At 39.1% G+C, this 19,964-nt stretch overlaps 1 protein-coding gene across 1 annotated transcript in view; it reads left to right on the top strand.

The window, feature by feature from the left end:
- SWAP70 (switching B cell complex subunit SWAP70) overlaps positions 1-19,964 on the top strand; it is a 72,072-nt gene that overhangs the window by 22,525 nt on the left and 29,583 nt on the right. The window contains exons 2-3 of the mRNA XM_041730565.1: positions 1,806-1,946; positions 14,012-14,185. Of these exons, the coding sequence (XP_041586499.1) occupies positions 1,806-1,946; positions 14,012-14,185 (315 nt within the window). The remainder of the gene's footprint in view (positions 1-1,805; positions 1,947-14,011; positions 14,186-19,964) is intronic.

Raw genomic sequence — 19,964 nt, 5'->3', positions numbered from 1 at the left:
AAGGAAATACTGATTTAGGTTTTTGCTGGCTGTGGGGCAAGATTTTTCAGCAAAAGCTCTACCGTGCTCTTTTCATGTGCTCTAGTGTTGGCAAATAGAGGTTTTGCTTGAGAAACACAGCCTGCTTTGTAGGGCTGATAAAAGTCTTCATTACTTCATTTATAACCATTTGTGAATTTACTTCCTTTACTAACTTCCTTAAAACCAGTAAAGCGTGTGGAAAAGGATCTCCACATAAATGAAGCCTTGAGAAACAAAACAAATATAGAGAGAAGATATGCAAATATTCTTTTTATAGGTTACTTTTTTTAACCTTAAAAAATCCTAACTGAAATGTGTATGCAGAAAAAAGTGACTTGCTTGATGGCATTGAAAGTCTTCATTGAGATGAATGTAGATCTTCACGTGATTAAATGTGTAGGGCTGAGAGAAGGGAAGATTTAAACCTGGGATTTAACATCTGATAAGATTCTTTGTTGAAGTAAGTACATTGTTAACTATGTAATTGTCCTGTTTAGAATACCAAAATGAAATGGGAGGGATTTAAGTTTCACTGTAAAATTTTCATGTAATACAAAATGAGATTAGTACTCAGATAGCCCAAACTGCTAATTGAACTTCCTGAGTGTTAAAGTATGCACTCACATTATGCCAATATCAGTAATGCTTTATACACATAGTGCGAGTTTTCTACAAAAGATTTTCAACCATTTTGGTGACTTCTGAGATATTTTTGCAATTAATTTTTCTCCTATTTCTAAACTAGGCCCTTGATTTCTTTTCTTTTTATAGTAATGCTCTTTTAGACTCATGCTGAAAATGTAGCCTAGTATCACAGAATTTTAGAGATATTGGGACACTTAGAGATTGCCACTTAATATTTGGTAACATTTATATATTAACTTGGCCCTTCGTGTTGAACAAGTAAGAACATCGGAGCCTAGAGAGGTGTCATTGGCCCCGCTCAGTCACTTGGTCCAGAAGCCTTGGCTGCAGCTGCCCAGGTCCGTGCTCTTTTTCCTACAGCTCTCACTGACTGATGCTGCTCTCCCTGGGGAGAAGTTTAATTTTGAAAACATCCTCTTGGTCCTTCCCCTCTTTTTCTTTCTAATGTAGGCCAAGTGCTAAAAGACTACAAGGAATATTATAGTCATGGATATCTAAAAATTTCTTTTGAGGGATCCCTGGGTGGCGCAGCGGTTTGGCGCCTGCCTTTGGCCCAGGGCGCGATCCTGGAGACCGGAATCGAATCCCACGTCGGGCTCCCGGTGCACGGAGCCTGCTCTCCCTCTGCCTGTGTCTCTGCCTCTCTCTCTCTCTGTGTGTGACTATCATAAATAAATACCAAAAAAATTTAAAAAAAAAATTTCTTTTGAGTATAATTGATACACAGTGTACATTAGTTTCAGGCATACAACATAATGATTCAACTTCTCTATATGTTATGCTTTGCTCACTAGAGGCTCAGCTACCGTTTGTCACCACACAGTGCTGTGACAGTGTCATTGACTGCGTTCCTGATGCTCTTCCTTTTATTCCTGTGTATAGTCACAGATTCTTACATGGAGCTAGCTCATTGTAGGCATGTTAAAGAGACTTGTTTAAAGTGAACCAGAACCAGGGAGGGAATGAAGTAATAACTACGAGGGGAGCTGGCAGCCTAGTAGAACTCACCCCATGTTTGTTAGCTTATTCTTCATCTTTGTCTCCCTAGGGCAAGGAGCGGTGAGTTCAGACAGTGAGGCTGCCATATGGAAACTGCTTAGTGTAGTGGATGCCTTTAAACTACTTTCTTTTCCCCTTAGGTCCTGTCCCATAATCTGTGCACGGTGCTGAAGGTTCCACATGACCCTGTTGCCCTTGAAGAGCACTTCAGGGATGATGATGAGGGGCCTGTCTCCAATCAGGGCTACATGCCATACTTAAACAAGTTCATTTTGGAAAAGGTATGCTTCTAATGTCTTCCTGCTTACAACGTTGTTTGATTTGCACATTTCAAGTGGGCCTCAGAGCCCCTTGCTGGTGAATTCACTAAGGAGTTCAAGTATGAGACATCAGGAGATAAATCAGAAAGAAAAGAGAGAATGGGAGACAGACATTTCCTATTTCTTCCTCTTCTCCACTGTCTTCTAAAACTTGGTGTGATATTTTATAAGTTGGGTCATTTTGTTTGAAATTAAGAGCTGTATTTTGTATTAGTTTGTAATGTCTTTTTAGAGTGCTTTTATTTTTTCCTTTTAAAATTTTGGTTCCACATGTACTGGCAATGATTGTTAAAGCATGAGTATGTTAGGGTAAAAGGTGATGTTAGTTATCTTTACTAAATAGCTATTGTACAGCAAAGTTTTCATCATTTTTCAGGGTACCACTCAGATGCTTCCTATGGGGTATGAGAAAAGATGCTGCAAAAACCTATTTTGTGTTTAGTAGCCAAATATAACCTATTGGCATTGCTGCTGTGTTCAGTTTCTCTTATAGTTTGGATAATTAAAAATTGACAAGAAGGTATTGAATTTCATGTATTTCTTTTTTTTTTTTTTTAGAAGAAACTAATCTAAACTCATGGCACCTTCAAATAATTTTTAAAAATTGGTCATTAAGGGGATCCCTGGGTGGCGCAGCGGTTTAGCGCCTGCCTTTGGCCGGGGGCGTGATCCTGGAGACCCGGGATCGGGCTCCCTGCATGGAGCCTGCTTCTCCCTCCGTCTATGTCTCTGCCTCTCTCTCTCTCTCTCTCTGTGACTATCATAAATAAATAAAATTAAAAAAAAATTGGTCATTAAAAATTATAAAAGGTAGCATATGCTTATTATTAAATTGGCAATTAATACAAAAATATATGAAATAAAAAGTGAATGTCACTTTACTCTTTCTAATCTCACCATCCAGGAGTAACCACTGTTAACAGCTTGGTGAATATCTTTGCAGATCTTTTTAAATATATTACATGCAAATATACTCCTACATAATGCATAGTGTTTGTTTCTTTATGGCTAAGATCTTGCTATACATAAAGTTCTTCAAATTGTTTTTTTTAAATGAATGATATGTTAGTATCATTTTTCCATATTGTGTATATTTATTTAGTTATTTGTGTACACTTAGTTTAGATGTGAAAGTAATCACATATTCACATGAATGGCTAGAAAATTCTTGCTTTTGCCTGTTTATAACACTAAGCATAAAATTTTTGTATATATTTAAAAAATGCCTTTCAAAAAGTGATAATGATAATACTTCAAAGTTAAAAATAAAATACATTGGGGCACCTGGCTAAGTCCGAGGAGCATGTGACTCTTGATCTTGGGGTCATGGGTTTGAGCCCCATGTTGGGTGTAGAAATGACTTAAATAAATAAATAAACTTTTTTGCATAAAGATTTTATTTTGGGCAGCCCGGGTGGCTCAGCGGTTTAGCACCGCCTTCAGCCAAGGGCGTGATCCTGGAGACTCAGGATCGAGTCCCACATCAGGTTCCCTGCATGGAGCCTGCTTCTCTCTCTTCTCTCTCTGCCTCTCTCTCTCTCTCTCTCTCTCTCTCTCTCTCTGTGTCTCTAATGAATAAATAAAATCTTAAACATTTTTTTTTAATTTTTAAGTACTGCCTACACCTGACGTGGGGTTTCAGCTCACAACCTCGAGATTAAGAGTTGCATGTTCTACTGACTGAGCTAGCCAGATGCTCCAATAAATAAGTAAACTTAAAAAAAACCCCACAACTATTTACATATTTTTTTCTAAGGCTTCTTTAGATTTTTATTGCTGTATATGTATACATTTTTTAAAAAGATTTATTTATTTATTTACTCATGATAGACATAAGAGAGAGAGAGGCAGAGACACAGGCAGAGGGAGAAGCAGGCTCCATGCCAGGAGCCCGACATGGGACTCGATCCCAGTTTTGTAATTGGGGGAGAAAATATAGCAGTATTTAAAAAGTTCAAAAATGGGATCCCTGGGTGACGCAGCGGTTTGGCGCCTGCCTTTGGCCCAGGGCGCGATCCTGGAGACCCGGGATCGAATCCCACGTCGGGCTCCCGGTGCATGGAGCCTGCTTCTCCCTCTGCCTGCCTCTCTCTCTCTCTCTCTCTGTGACTATCATAAATAAGTGAAAATTAAAAAAAAAAAAAAGTTCAAAAATAGCCACTAAACTTGGAGAAAAATTTTATTCATAATATGAGTGAGGATGTGATGAAACAGAAAGTTCTTGTTTATTATTGCTTAGCCACCTGGAGTGGAATTTTGCCAGTCCTTCAGTCCAAATAAAGTAGCCAAGGTTTCCATGGTGTAGGTTTAAATTGAGCAAAAATTAGTCCTTGTTTTGAAACTTGGTTGAAAAAATGCCAGTGGTAACTGGAGAATGTTAACATAGTTTAGAGATTGTAGTCAGTTACACAAAAGAAATAAAAAATAATGATTAAAAATTTGCAAGATGTGATATACATATCTGTGTGTCATATACATCCCCCCCCCCCACACAGACACACACACACACAAATCTCATTTGATCCTCATGTTAATCCTGCAGTGCATAACTGGAATTCTTATTCCCATTTAACTCAGGAGGAAACAGCATAAGGTTGCCTAACTAATAAGGGTTAGATAGATTTTAAACCTAAGCCATTTAATATCTAGATCCGTGTTCTTTTAACTACTGTTGAGGGATTAATTACTTCCTTCTAGAATCATTGTTTGTTCCAGTTATTGGCTATAAAGGGGAAAGGGTGGAGTGACTATTCTGACAAATCTCAAACTGTCAGCCTCTAGTTTTCTTAGGTTTTTCTCTCAAAAGTTTTAAGATGATTCTTGTCTCTTAATTAGTATCTGGTGTTCTTTAGTGTTCATTCTTATTACTTTTCCTCTGGGTGGCTTTAGAGGTTTTCTGTCTTTGCCTAGGAGAATTATTCTAAAGGAGTTGAAACTAAGAGATAAATTATGTTAAAATTTACTTTCTACAAAGTAATTTTCCTGTATTTGCTTCTTCAGAGATAATCATATTCCTATCGTTCTTTATCTTGATAGAGTTTCAGTTTTCCTGAAACATCAAATGATTAATATGCTTGTGTTCTTGTATCAGATATTTTGTCTTTCCCAGGTATTTTTTATTAGTTTTTTGCTTGTTAAATGCTTTAGTAAAGAATGGAATTCTGTAAACATTTAGGAAGAATTTTTTTTTGTGAGCTTTCCCCCTCCATGTCTTTGCAGAGAGATTATACCTGGATTATCTGGCAGTGAATATTTGAAAAAAGCAGTATATTGTTACATTTTTACTACAGAGCCCTAATAGACTACATCAAAAGCTAGTTCTGCTTCAGCATATTTATGTGGCAATCTAATTCTTTCATGAGAGCCTATTAGGCCTATTAGGCCTTTGGGTCTGAATCATTGTCAGTTCTTTTTCCTGATTCCACATGTTAAGGGTTGGTGTGAGGTAGTATGACTAAAGCCAGTAATCCATTGGCAACATGCCAAGTCCTCATTGAGGAATCTGCTGCTTTTCTAGTATAAATAATCCTTTTCTTTTTGGCTTTTGGCTTTTTTTGAAACATATATACATATAGAAGAAAAACAAAAAGAAACGTTTCAGTTCAATATAATGTCCTTTCTCTAGAGGTTAGTTGCCTCTGCATGGTTTTCCTAGGCTGACGTACCAGATGCTTGCTGTTCATGTCGGTTGTAGTTCTTCCAATAAAATGAGATTTCAAATTTCTGTTATTCCAATCCGTATACCACCAGCAATCAAAATGTCTTCAAATGGGTGCCTAACAACTGTCATTTAGTAGGAAGTCATACTGCTCTTATTATGTTAAGTATAATATATACTGTATATAGTATGTATATTATGTATAGTATAATACATAGTATTATAGTATGTGACATATATATAGTATATATTTATTGCTATATGTAGTAGTATATAATATATAGTATATATAACAGTATATATAGTATATATGTATATAGTAATATTTTGGCACAATGGCTGAGTTGGACTCTATATTTTCATCATATTTGTGAAGTTCTACAGCACTAAAAACTTTTTAAAAAATTTGTTTATTCATGAAAGATACACAGAGAGAGGCAGAGACATAGGCAGAGGGATAAGCAGGCTCCCCACGAGGAGCCTAATGTGGGACTTGATCCCAGGACCCCAGGATCATGCCCTGAGCCAAAGGCAGACGCTCAATCACTGAACCACCCAAGCATCCCAACACTTTTTTTTTTTAATTTTATTTTTTTGAGAGAGAAAGATCATGTGCATGTGAGTGGAGATTGCGGGGAGAGGGGTAGAGAGAGAGGGCGGGAGAGGATCTTAAGCAGTCTCCACACCAGCGAGAAGCTCTATATGAAGCTCAGTGTGAGGCTCGATCTCATGACTCTGAGATCATGACCTGAGCGGAAATCAAGAGTTGGACATCCAACTGAGCCACCCAGGCACCCCTATATAGTCACTTTTTTGTGCAACCATCACCAGTCAATTTTAGAATATTTTCCTCCAAAAAAACTGTATCCATGAATGCTCACTGTCTCCTTCCCCATATTCCTAGGACTAGGAGACACTAATCTACTTTCAGTCTCTATGGATTTGCCTGTTCTGGACTGGTAATATGAGGCCTTTTGTGTCTGTCTTCTTTCATTGAGCGTGTCTCCAAAATTCAGGTACATTGTAGCGTGTAATGGTACCTCATTCCTTTTGATGGCAGGATATTTATTTTATTATGGTTATACTACATTTTGTTTGCACACTTATCAGATTATGAACATTGGCGTTGTTTTCATCTTTTGGTTATTTTAAATTTGCTCTGAGCATTCATGTGCAGGTTTTTGTGTGGATAAACATTTCCAATTCTCTTTAAAACGGTTAATGATGGTACTTAACCTACAGGTATACTGCCTGAATGAAATTGTTGGGTCATATGGCAACTCTACGTTTATTTTCTTTTTTGGAAAAGATTTATTTATTTTAGAGAGAAAAAGAGAGAGTATGTGTGGGTTGGGGAGGGGCAGAAGGAGAGGTAGAGAGTCCTGAGCAGACACCCTGCATATGGAGCTCAGTTTCACAACCCTGAGATCATGACCTGACCTGAAATCAAGAGTCAAATGCTTAACTGACTGAGCCACCCAAGCTCCCCTAGGTTTATTTTATTTTATTTATTTTAATTTTTATCTTAGTATTTTTTTAAAGTAAGCTCAGTGCCCAGTGTGGGGTTTGAACTCATGACCTTGAGATCAAGAGTCCCATGCTCTACTGACTGAGCCAGTCAGGTGTCCCAGCAACTCTGTGGTTTAACCTTTTGGGGAACTGTCAGACTGTTTTCCAAAGCAGCCGCACATTTTACTTTCCTACCAGCAATGTGTGAGGGTTCCAGTTTCTTCATATCCCCTCAATACCTGTTATTTTCTATCATTTCATTATAAAGCCACATTTTATGAAGTGTGGTGTCTTATTGTGTTTTGATTTGCATCTCCCCCTGATGATTAATGTGAAGTATTGTAACAAGCATAGTTTCTTTAATTGTAAAGGTAATACAGGCTATTGTTGGAAATTAAGAATAAAGAGGAACTTATTTAGAAAATATATATCACCCATAACCTTACCATCTAAAGGAAGTCACTGTTTATATTTTGATCTGTTTGTTATTATTATTTTTAAAAAGATTTTATTTATTTATGATAAACATAGAGAGGCAGAGACACAGGCAGATGGAGAGGCAGGCTCCACGCTGGGAGTCTGACTCGGGACTCGATCCTGGGACTCCAGGACCATGCCCCGGGCCAAAGGCAGGCGCTAAACCGCTGAGCCACCTAGGGATCCCCCTCTTGTATGAATTTAAGTGAAAAAGAAATACATGTTGAAAATGAGAACAGCTCTATACATTTCTTTCTAGGATATTATCTTCCATTTGGATACCTTGAAGCCCCTGGCAGCCATTATTAGTTTTCCAAAAGTGTGAGCCTATTGATTAATTATATGGGATATAAACTGGTATTCTGGAGCACAGTTTGTAATCTTAGATGAGATGGAGTATGGAATCACAGATTTCTAGATCTTTTTAGTTAGAACAGACCTTGAGATCTTCTCAATGTATAGATTTATTTTAATCTGTAAAGGCTTCTGTCACCCTCTCCAGCCTCCTTTTCTTCCTCTCCCCTTCTTGTTCACTTTAGTGCACTTATGTTGGTCTTCTCTCTGTTCCTCATATTACCAAGACCCTTCCTGCCACAGAGCCTTCAGTCATGTCGCTTCCTCTGCTGTACAGCTTGCTCCACCCATAACATGCATCTAATTCCTGTTCATTCTGTAGGTCTCAGCTTGATTGTCACTTCCTCAGGGAGGGTTCTCCAGGTAACACCTCCCTATCCTTCCTAGAGCTAACCTGCTGTGCTATAAAGTGTTCTTACAGTATCCTGTGTTTTCCCTTTGTAGCATTACCACAGCTTTCATCACGTAGATGATTATGTCATTGCTGTATTGTTTGATACCTGATACCCCTCCTGGAGTGTAACTTCTGTGATGGCAAGGACTAGTTCACCATTGTTCAACTCTATTGATTGATTTCATTTTGTGCAGGAGTTTTAAGGTTTGATGTAGTCTCAGTTGTCCATTTTTGCTTTTGTTGCCTGTGCTATAAGTGACATATCCAAGAAATCCTTGACCTTTCCAGTGTCATGAAGCTTTTCCACTATGTTTTCTTGTTGGAGTTTTATAGTTTCAGGTCTTACTTTTAGATTTGTATTCATTCCATTTTGCATTAGTTTTTGTGTGTGGTATAAGGGCCCATTTTATTCTGCTGCATATGAATATTCAGTTTTCCTAGCACCAATTTTTGAAGAGACTATCTTTTCCTCATTGTATAGTCTTGGAACCTTTGTTAAAGATCATTTAATCAGGGCACCTGGCTGGTTCAGTTGGTTAAGGATATGCCTTGGGCTCAGGTCAGGTCCTGGGATCAAGTCCTCTGTTGGGCTCCCTGCTGTGGGGAGCCTGCTTCTCCCCCTGCCTCCGCCTCCCTTTCTCTCTCTCTCTCTGTCTCTCTCTCTGGGTCTCTCATGAATAAGTAAATAAAATCTTTTAAAAGAAAAGATCATTTGACCACATACATAAGGGTTTATTTCTAGGCTCTATTTTACTGGTCTATGTGTCTCTCTTTACTCTAGTACTATACTGTTTTGATTACTGTAGCTTTGTTATATGTTTTGAAATTAGGAAGTATAAGGCCTCCAGTTTTGTTCTTCTTAAGATTATTTTGGCTATTCATGGTCCTTTGAGATTTTTTTTTTTTTAAAGATTTTATTTATTTATTCATGAGAGACACAGGCAGAGGGAGAAGCAGGTTCCATGCAGGGAGCCCGATGTGGGACTTGATCCTGGATCTCCAGGATCACGCCCTGGGCTGAAGGCAGCACTAAACCGCTGAGCCACCTGGGCTGCCCTCCTTTGAGATTCTATATGAATTTCAGGATGATGTTTTCTGTTTCTGGAAAAAAAAAAAAGAGCATTGGGATTTTGATAGGGATTACATTGAATCTGTAAAAATTGCTTTGGGTAGTGTGGAAATTTTAGCAATAGTAAGTCTTCCAATCCATGAACATGGAAGGTCTTTCCGTTTATTTATATCATTCTTTTGGTAACATTTTGTAGTTTTGTTATTTTTTTTAAAGATTTTATTTATTCATGAAAGATGCAGGGAGAGAGGCAGAGACATAGGCAGAGGGAGAAGCAGGTTCGCTGCAGGACTCCGGGATCATGTCCTGAGCCAAAGGCAGACACTCAACCAGTGAGCCACCCAGATGCCTCCACAACTGATTTTTTTTTTTTTAAAGATTTTTTATTTATTCATGAGACACACACACACACACACAGAGGCAGAGACACAGGCAGTGAGAGGAGCAGGCTCCATGCAGGGAGCCTGACATGGGACTTGATCCCGGGTCTCCAGGATCACACCCTGGGGCCGACAGCAGGCACTAAACCGCTGAGCCACCCAGGGATCCCCCACAACTGATTTTTTTTTTAAGATTTTATTTATTTATTCATGATAGAGAGAGAGAGAGAATGAGAATGGGGCAGAGGGAGAAGCAGGCTCCATGCTGGGAGCCTGACGTGGGACTGTATCCTGGGACTCCAGGGATCCTTGGACCAAAGGCAGGCACTGAACCACTGAACCACCCAAGGATCCCCCTCCACAACTGATTTTTAAGTGTTGATTTGTATCCTGCAACTTTGCCAGATTTATTAGTTTTAACAGGTTTTCTTTGTGGAGTCTTTAGTGTTTTCTATATATAAGAAAGAGTATGTTATCATCAAACAGGTAATTTTACTTCTTCCTTTCTAATTTAGATGCCTTTCCTTTTTCCTTCCTTCCTTCCTTCCTTCCTTCCTTCCTTCCTTCCTTCCTTCCTTCCCTAATTACTCTGGCTAGGACTTTCAGTGTTGTGTTGAATCAGAGTGGTGAGAGTAGGCATCCTTGTCTTGTTACTGATCCTAGAGGGAAAACTCCGTTTTCCACTATTGTGTATGGTGTTAGCTGGGGGCTTTCCACACATGATCTCATTTGCACTTTTTAAAAACATGTAAATGCCATCATTTAGTATATTTTTATCCCTGAGCATGATTAAACTAGAGAATAGTGTGTTAAATTTTAGAGAAATAATGAGCCAAATAGACAATTCATTAAAATTAAGTTATACAGTGCACTTGGATCAAAAAGCCACTATTTATTTCCTGGGAAAATTTATGGAGAGTTTGCTCGGTTTCTAATGCACTGCAGTCTGATTTTTACCCAAACTTCTTGGGTTTTTTTTTTTCTTTTTTTTTTCTTCTTGGCTTTCTTGAAGATAACTAGTAACCACCAAATTGCAAAACCAGTGATCTTTTCTTAACTCATTTTTAATGTAGCATTTGGCACTACTGGTCAAACTTTGTGTCCTCACTCATTTTCTTATCTTTGTGGTTCTCCTACCACTTTGACTGTTCTTTTGGTCATCATAATTCCTCTTCCTCCTCTTTTGTAAATGTCTGTATCCCCTGAGATTCTGTTTTTTGATCTCCTCTCTTTTCTCAGTTTATATTTTCTGTCAGTGATCTCATTGACCATCATGGCTTCAGTCATCATCACCATACAGTTGACTCACAAATCTGCCTCTCCTCTTAGATTACGGTCCCACTTCTTTGTTTGTCTTTGGACACCTCCACCTAAATATCTTACCAACCTTGAGGTTGAAGATGCTCCTAATTGAAGACTTTATCTTTTCTTCTCCCTTGTTTTTGTCTCCGTCCTATGACTATTCCCTAAACTTGATTGGTGTGATGTTTTGCCATTCCTTTGCTCATGCCATTTCCTTTCCTGTCTTTTGTAATATTTTTCTTTGCACTCTTCAATATACTTCAAGGTCTGTCTTGAATATCATCTTTCTGCAAAATACTCATCTGGGCAGCAGATGATCTGCTCTCATTTTCTTCTATAAAACCCTTCAATTAGGGGTTTCTTATATAGTCTGTTTCTTAAAATTACAAAAGCTATTTGTAATTTGATCTATGTTTGCTTTTCTAGCCATCAGTCTAGCCACTCTGCCTCAGGAACCCTATAATTCATCATATAACCTATATAGTATCACTTCTTGTTCCTCAGGGTAAGGCTATATGCTTCTGTGTACATGTCATTTCCCCAAAGTGCTTTTTAGGGGGCAGGTGGATAGAGTTGATGGCCTGTGAAACTAGTGAAGATGTCCATCACGTAGATATCCTCCATCTACTGAGTTCTGTAAGCAGTTTAGCATAGTGGAAAGAGACAGCATTTGAACTTTGATTTAAACTCTAGTTTTGGTATTTACCAGCCACATGAACTTGGTATTCAGTTTTTCTGAACTTCTGTTTCCTGATATTTACAAGCCATGTGAAGTTTAAGTTTTCAATTTTTCTGAACTTCTATTTCCTTATCTGTAAAATAGGGGCAATATTTGGCCTTACAAGGCTAATATGAAGTTTAAGTAAGAAACTGCATATAAAATGCCAAGCATATGCTAAAAGTCCTCACAAATGATGTTAAAGAAAAAAAGAAAAGAAAAAAGAAACTGCAGCAGCACTCACTGTTTTCCCTTCGTGGGATCAATTGTGTATGATTGGAGTGTGGGAAGGTGTGCCAGACTGAAACAGCGTACTGAAGGCAGAGCACAGAGGTTATCTACATACTCGTGGGGAACTGGTGTGCCAACCACAAATTCTAGTTAGAGATCAAGAGATATTTCTCCCTGCTGCCAGGACACACAACACTTGATATCTTCAAAAAGGAAGGCTTTGTTCATGTTGTCCTGCCACCCACTCTGCATTCTCCATTACATCTTCCTTATTGTCCCAGAATATGGCTTTTATAATGCAGGTTATGAAGGGTGCCTGGGTGGCCTAGTTGGTTAAGTATCTGATTTTTGATTTCAGTTCTGGTCATGATTAGGTCCTGGCATTAAGATAGTACAACTTCTTTATCCATTCGTCTATCAGTGGACACTTAGGTTGTTTTCATGTCTTAGCTATTATAAATAATACTGCTAGGAACATGAGGGTGCAGATATTTTCTTGAGTTAGTGTTTTTGTTACCTTTGGTATATTCCCAAAAGTGGAATTGCTGGGTCATATGGCAGTTTTTATTTTAGTTTTTTGAGGATCCTCCATATTGTTTTCCATAGGGACTATAGACCATTTGACTTTTAATGATCCTTTAGGATTCTACTCTGTCATATCCCTTTTTCTGCAAATCTTCCTCCAGTTTTTTTTTAACAGATTTTTTATTTTATTTATTCGTGAGAGACCCTCCCCCCCCCCCCCACACACAGAGAGAGAGAGAGAGAGAGAGAGAGAGAGAGAGAGAGAGGCAGAGACACAGGCAGAGGGAGAAGCAGGCTCCATGCAGAGAGCCCGACATGGGACTGGATCCCAGGTCTCCAGGATCACGCCCTGGGCTGAAGGCAGCGCTAAACCGCTGAGGCACCCGGGCTGCCCCCTCCAGTTCTTAAGATTAGATTAACTCCTCAGTATTCCCACAGAACCCTCTGCTTATCTCTATTATAATGCTTATCACACTATATTGTAATTGTCTTGGCATTCCTTGGAGACATAGGTTAGTATTATATTAAGAATCTTTGTATTATCCCTGGCAGATAATACTTACTATCTAAATTTTATCTGTTGAGTGAAAAACTGTTGAATTATACATGGTATTATATTAGAACTTGTCTACTGAATATCTTTTTTCCCTCATAAACTGAGTATTTATTCTATGAGCAGAGACCAACTTCTTCATTGTTATATCCTTAATTTGTAGCATAGTACTTGGCTCATAGTAGAGGCTGAGGGAATGTTGAATGTATGATTGAATGACCGTATGGCAGGGCTGTCTTTTTAGAATTTCAGTTAAGGTTTTTTTCCAAAAGAAATATCATCTTTGACTATATAAGTAAAGATGAAATATCTGCATGTGGTTCATACTCAGTAATTGACATTCTCCACTCATCTGTACCAGGATCTGTAGGGTTATTTAGAAGAGAATGTGTGCACGTGAAAAAATAACTACCCAGTATTTTATGTGCCAAGTGAGTGATTGGGACAGATAGATACTGCTTTAGTGTCAGGCTAAATATAACATTCTTGGGGACACCTGGGTGGCTCAGTGGTTGAGTGTCTGCCTTCTGCTCAGGGTGTGATCCTGGAATCCTGGGATTGAGTCTCACATTGAGCTTCCTGCGTGGAGCCTGCTTCTCCCTCTGCCTGTGTCTCTGCCTCTCTCTCTCTCTCTCTCTCATGAAAAAATAAATAAAATCTTAAAAAAAAAAAATTCTTAATTGGGCTTTCAAAGTGTGGTATACAACCAAATACTTAGAAAATGGTTATTAGTTAATTGGATTGGTTATGATGGAAAGCTGTATCTGTTTTACTTGGCTTATAACCTGCTTATTTTGGAATATTTCCTTGTTCATTGGGATTTTTTCACTGAAATTTTAACTCATTATTTTTTTAGGTCCAAGACAACTTTGACAAGATTGAATTCAATAGGATGTGTTGGACCCTCTGTGTCAAAAAAAACCTCACCAAGAGTCCCCTGCTCATTACAGAAGACGATGCATTTAAAGTATGGGTTATTTTCAACTTTTTGTCTGAGGACAAGTATCCATTAATTATTGTGCCAGAAGAGGTAAGGTGTGGCTTTGGGAAGTTCTTACATGGCCATCATAGCATTAATAGATCTAGCTTTAGAGTATTATGTTAATTCAGTATAGATATAGAGGGAGATCTGGGACTAGTGTTTTTGGATCAGAGGCAAAATAGCCTGAATCCAGAAGTCCAAAACTCAGTATATTGGGGTCATGTACTATCCCTGGAGATTTGCAGACAGGGTGGGACTTTTCCTCTCTAAAGTACTATAATTATAGATGAATCTGTCCTCATATCTAGAGTCTTTATTCCATACAAGTCACAACATAATTTCTGTCTACTTACATAGTAGGAAAACCAGTGTGGCATTTTAGGAAAACAGGGCAAAATTGGCTGAATGATGCTGTATGGGAAACATAGGATCCACAGTGTTCTCAAGGCTGTTTCATGTGAGGAAATACTATCCTTGTTTCAAAGTCCAGGATCATGACTTTTTATTGTATTTTCCAAAGTAAATGAAAACAGGACATTTTCTTATTCTGTTCTGACTTATTTTCCTTGAGTTTCCACAGGAAAAAAAAAGACAAGAGTAAGGTTTCTTTCTTTTCTTTTCTTTTTTCTTTTTTTTTTTTTTAAGATTTTATTTATTTATTCACGAGAGACACAGAGAAAAAGAAAGAGAGGCGCTGAGGCAGAGGGAGAAGCAGACTCCATGCAGGGAGCCCAATGCGGGACTCGATCCTGGGACTCCAGGATCATGCCCTGGGCCGAAACCAGGCTCTAAACCACTGAGCCACCCAGGGATCCCAAGAGTAAGGTTTCTATGCTTACTGCCTTAAAAAATTATATATGTATAAAATTAATCATGCTTATTATAATAGTAAATATAGAAAAGACTAATTCTCAGAATTGCAATTAGGTATAGAGTTCCCCTTAAAAAAAGTCTGTTCTTACTTTTAACAAATTATTTCACCTCTTGAGTTTTAATTTACTTGTCTATAAAATAGGGCTTATAACAGTGCTTAAGGGTTAGGAGGTTCTGCATTTAAAGGACCTAGCTTGGGGATCCCTGGGTGGCTCAGCAGTTTAGCACTGCCTTCAGCCCAGGGCGTGATCCTGGAGTCCCGGGATCGAGTCCCACATTGGGCTCTCTGCATGGAGCCTGCTTCTCCCTCTGCCTGTGTCTCTGCCTCTCTCTCTCTCTCTCTCTCTGTGTGTGTGTGTGTGTTCTCATGAATAAATAAATAAGATCTTTAAAAAAAAAAAAAAGACATAGCTCAGTACCTGGTATGTAATATATACTCAGTAAATGTGTCAACTCCTGTGACTACTGTTACTGCATTTTTGCACACTGGTCTGCTTATTTCCTTAGGGCAGATTTCCAACAGTGGAATTCGGAGTCCTAAAAAACACATTTTCAAAGCATTGGAGGACAAGACAGACTTGCCTGTCACAAAGGCTGTACCAGTTTATACACCTACCAGTAATGATTGAAGAGAGTCCATTATTATCTATCCTGCCAATACAGAGTCTAATCTGTGATTTCTGTGATCCATACTTATGTTAGGAAAATCTGTTTGTGCACACTGCAATATTTTATTTAAAGTCAGCAAGCATTTATTGACTGCCAACAATAAGCAAGGCACCAAGAGGAATGCAGAGCGAAAAAGATTATTTCCTGCCTTCAAGGAATTTGAAGTCTGCTCAAGTAAAGAAATTTAAGTGTGATTCAAAGCAAAATAGATTACCTGTTATTAGAGAGGTGCAAAGGCCATGCAAATACAGAGAAGGGGGAGATTTATTCCAGCTTGGGGGAAGTAAGGAAGGAAGGTTTTGTAAGAGGCAATGTAATGTAATGGGTAAAAGAGTCTTTAACTTTTTCCATAAAGGGCCAGACAATAAATATTTAAGGTTTTGTGGCCCTTATGGGCCATACTGTCTCTATTGTAGCTACTTAAATCTGCTGTTATAGTATGAAAGCATTAGAAGTATGTTGCTGTGCTTCAATAACATGGATTTTGAAATGTTAATTTTATATAATATTCATGGTCATGAAATATTCTTTTTTTTTAAAAGATTTTATTTATTTATTCATGAGAGACACACACAGAGAGAGGCAGAGACACAGGCAGAGGGAGAAGCAGGCTCCATGCAGGGAGCCTGACGTGGGACTCGATCCCAGGTCTCCAGATCAGGCCCTGGACTGAAAGCGGCACTAAACCGCTGAGCCACCCAGGCTGCCCTGAAATATTCTTTATTTCCCCTTCCTACCACTTAAAAATACAGAAACTGATCTTAGGTCATGGATAGATAGATAGATAGGCAGACAGACAGACATGCCATGAGCCAGATTTGGCTGATAGACTAGAATTGACTCGTGACAGTCATTTACTGTTCCCTGGTTAAGAGCAGGAGTCTGCAGTCATATTTCCTGGATTTGAATACTAGCTGTGTGACTTTGGATGATATATGTCATTTGTTTTTGCTGCAGTTTCTTTAACTATAAAATAGGGCTAATGCTAGTATCTGCCTCCTGCTGTCCTTGTGAAGATCAGACAAGGAGAATGCCTGGCCCCTGGAAAGTGCTCATTAAATGTTAGCTTTTATGTTTATGGGGAAAGTAGCACTTGTTCTGGGCCTTAAAAAGATAGGAAGAATTTTGACTAATGGAGAATTCTGGATGGAAGAAACAGTGGGAAAGGTTCTATGGATCAGGAAAGCAAAGGGCATGTTCTAAGGTGAGTGAGGTATTCCGCTTGTCTAAATAATTAGTCAGGATGCTTACTTAGATACAGCTGGATGATGGGGTGCCTTGGTGGCTCAATTAAGCATCTGCCTTTGGCTTGGGGTCCTGGATTGAGCCCCAGGTCAGGCTTCTTGCTCAGCGGGGAGTCTGCTTCTCCCTCTCCCTCTTCCTGCTACTCCCCCTGCTTGTGCTTTCTCCCTCCCTCTCTCTCTCTGTCAAATAAATAAAATAAAATCTTAAAGAAAAGAAACAGCTGGATGGGCTAATTTAAGCCAAAAAGGATATGGGGGAGCTCACAGAATTGCCATGATGACTGAGAAACCAGGTTTGAAAGCTATCAGTCTGGAACTATCACAAGGAAAATGCTGCTGCCACCAGAGAGTAGGGATTATACTTGTGCTGTGGAACACCTCTTGCCCTGCACGCTTGGTACAGCCCAGGACTCCAGTATTCCTGCAGCTATTCTTGCTACTAGAGAGAATTCTTTGTGCCTGCTTTCCAATTCACAGTGAAAGGATAACACATCTAATTGGTATGGCCTATGTCAGGTGCCATGAGGTAGCTGCAAAGGAGGCCTGTAAAGGATCTATTTGCATTTTTAACTTCTTTATTGGGAGGTAGGGAATTGCCTAGACATGAGAAGGGGATTAGATGGTAGGCAGTCAAAAAAAATAACACATGCCCTTTCTAACTGGAACATGATGGCTGCGAAGAAGAGTAGTAGTAGATGAGGCTAGAGTTTTGACTTTATCTTGTAGGCAGTAGGGAGCTATGAATTACTGATGATTTTTAAGCAAGAGACTGACAAGTATAAATAGATGAAATATGGAGAGATGGGAGATGGAAAGTTGAGAGAAGGTAAGTGGCATTTGAGGACTGAAGTATAGTAATGTCAGTGAGAATGGAAAAGAAGATCAGATGTGGGCAGCTCGGGTGGCTCAGTGGTATAGTGCCGCCTTCAGCCCACGGCGTGATCCTGGAGACCTGGGATCGAGTCCCACATTGGGCTCCCTGCATGGAGCCTGCTTCTCCCTCTGCCCGTGTCTCTGCCTCTTTCTTTCTCTCTCTCTCTCTCTATATGTCTCTCATGAATAAATAAAATCTTAAAAAAAAAATTAAAAAAAGAAAGGGTGGTCAGATGTGACCAATCCAGAGGTGACAGGACTAAGTTCATAGTGCCTGGCTGGGTAGGACTATGGACACTTTTCAGGCTTGGGCAATCAGGAGGTAATATAGTGGAGTTGTCTAAAGCATGATTAAAATCATGCTACTTGGTTCTGACTCTTTTTTAAACGATGTGACCTTGAAGAGATTGCTTAATCTCTTTGGGTTCCCCTATCTGTAAAGTGGGGATAACTGCTTCATTCATTGGACTCTTGTGAGGACTTAGTTGATGATGTGAAGCATTTAAATGTAACATCTGGCCCTATGTTAAGTGCTCACTAAATGTGTCTGTGTGTGTTTGTGTGTGTGTGTGTGTGTGTGTGTGTGTGTGTGTGAATGAATGACTAGATGATGAATAAGTTGGGGATATGGTGTCTGATGATGGATTGGGTATATTGCTATTTGAGGTGGAACATACTTGTGGAGCAGTCCTGTTTTCAACTGGAAGTGCATAGCTAGAGCTAGTGAGAGGCCAAGACTGGAGACAGATATGAGGAAGCCATGGAAGTAGATTAGATCGAGAGGAAGAAACTGTTGTGGGAGAAGTGAGGGCTGAGGATGGAACCTTGGGACTGTTTCTGTAGCAGGAAGAGGAAGTAGATTTGGTACAGGAAGCTGAATTGAATAGTCTATAAGGTAGGAGGAGAACTGAGGAGTGTTGAGTCATGGGGAAAGAAAAAGTTCTAAGAAATGGGAAAGTAGTTACTTGGATTAGATGATGTTACAGGGTGATGAGGGAGATGCCCTTGGATTTACCAGTTAGGTGGTCATTGGTAATCACATGGAATGCAATTTTACTCTAGTGATGGGAACAGTTTCTTAGTGCTTAGTAACAATAATGATGAGATAATGTGTGTATGTTAAAGGGGAAATAAAGAATAAAATGTGCTATAGGAAAAAAAAGTGATACAGAGTTGTTCACCAAAATTGTCTAGCTCAATACAGAGACACATTGAAGGGAATGGAATATTGATAGTGTTGAAAAAGATGTACTGATGGGACTTAAAAACCTAGCTGTTGCTTGGAAGAATTATGCTAATAAAACTTTCAGTATTGTCTCTTAAGACATATGATTATGCTGTGTTCTAAATTTATTTGTGTTTTCTTTGGAACTAGAGGTGCGGTGGGTCTCTTACCTGTGAACCTGTGATGTTTGGGTTCTTTCCATCACTAAAATATTCACAGTGGAGGACTTGAAAGTGATCTTGCCCTGGTTTCAGTATTAGAAATTAATAAGGGAACTTACCTTATACCTCAAGGTAGCACTTGCTTGCTATGGAGGACTTGTTATTGGTTTTAAATCATTGTTGAGCCACAGGCTGTGAAGGGAGCTGGCCAGCACCGGCTTCCTTGACTGCTTTGCTAAGAGACTCAAAAATTTATGTACCAGGTGGCCTGAAGAAGTGGGACCCATGTGAGCCTTGTGGTGTGCCATGATTCTGTCCTTTTCTGTACTGTAGAGCCCCAGCAAGACTCCACAGCATGCTTAGTTTCATCTTTGAGAGCTAAGAGTAATGTCTTTGGTCCTCTTTCTAGACAAATTAATCTTATTTGAGAACGTGACAGCTTTTCTTTGACTTGTATGGAAAGCCAGACAGCATACCTTGTCATGTTATTGTTTGGACTTACTCTGTTTTGACATCCTTAACTCCCTCAGCATTTCTTCTGCTTAGATGTAGAATTTCTCTGTGGCCTGGAGTACTTGTGTGGGGAAAGAAGGAACCATTGGGACAGATTTATGTGGAATTGCTTTGTCTGGTTGCTGAACCAGCCTCCTGAGGTTAAAATGCAGCTCTGTATTTATTAAGTTCTTAGCATATCTTTCCTTGGGTCAAGCACTGTAAACTCAAGGTCACACTATTTTATGGAAAATACCAGAGTCATATTTCTTAAGATGCCCATTGTCTGT

Source organism: Vulpes lagopus, chromosome 15, assembly GCF_018345385.1.
Source record: "Vulpes lagopus strain Blue_001 chromosome 15, ASM1834538v1, whole genome shotgun sequence".
NCBI classification, from domain to species: domain Eukaryota; kingdom Metazoa; phylum Chordata; class Mammalia; order Carnivora; family Canidae; genus Vulpes; species Vulpes lagopus.
This window is presented reverse-complemented; position numbering and strand designations above follow the sequence as displayed.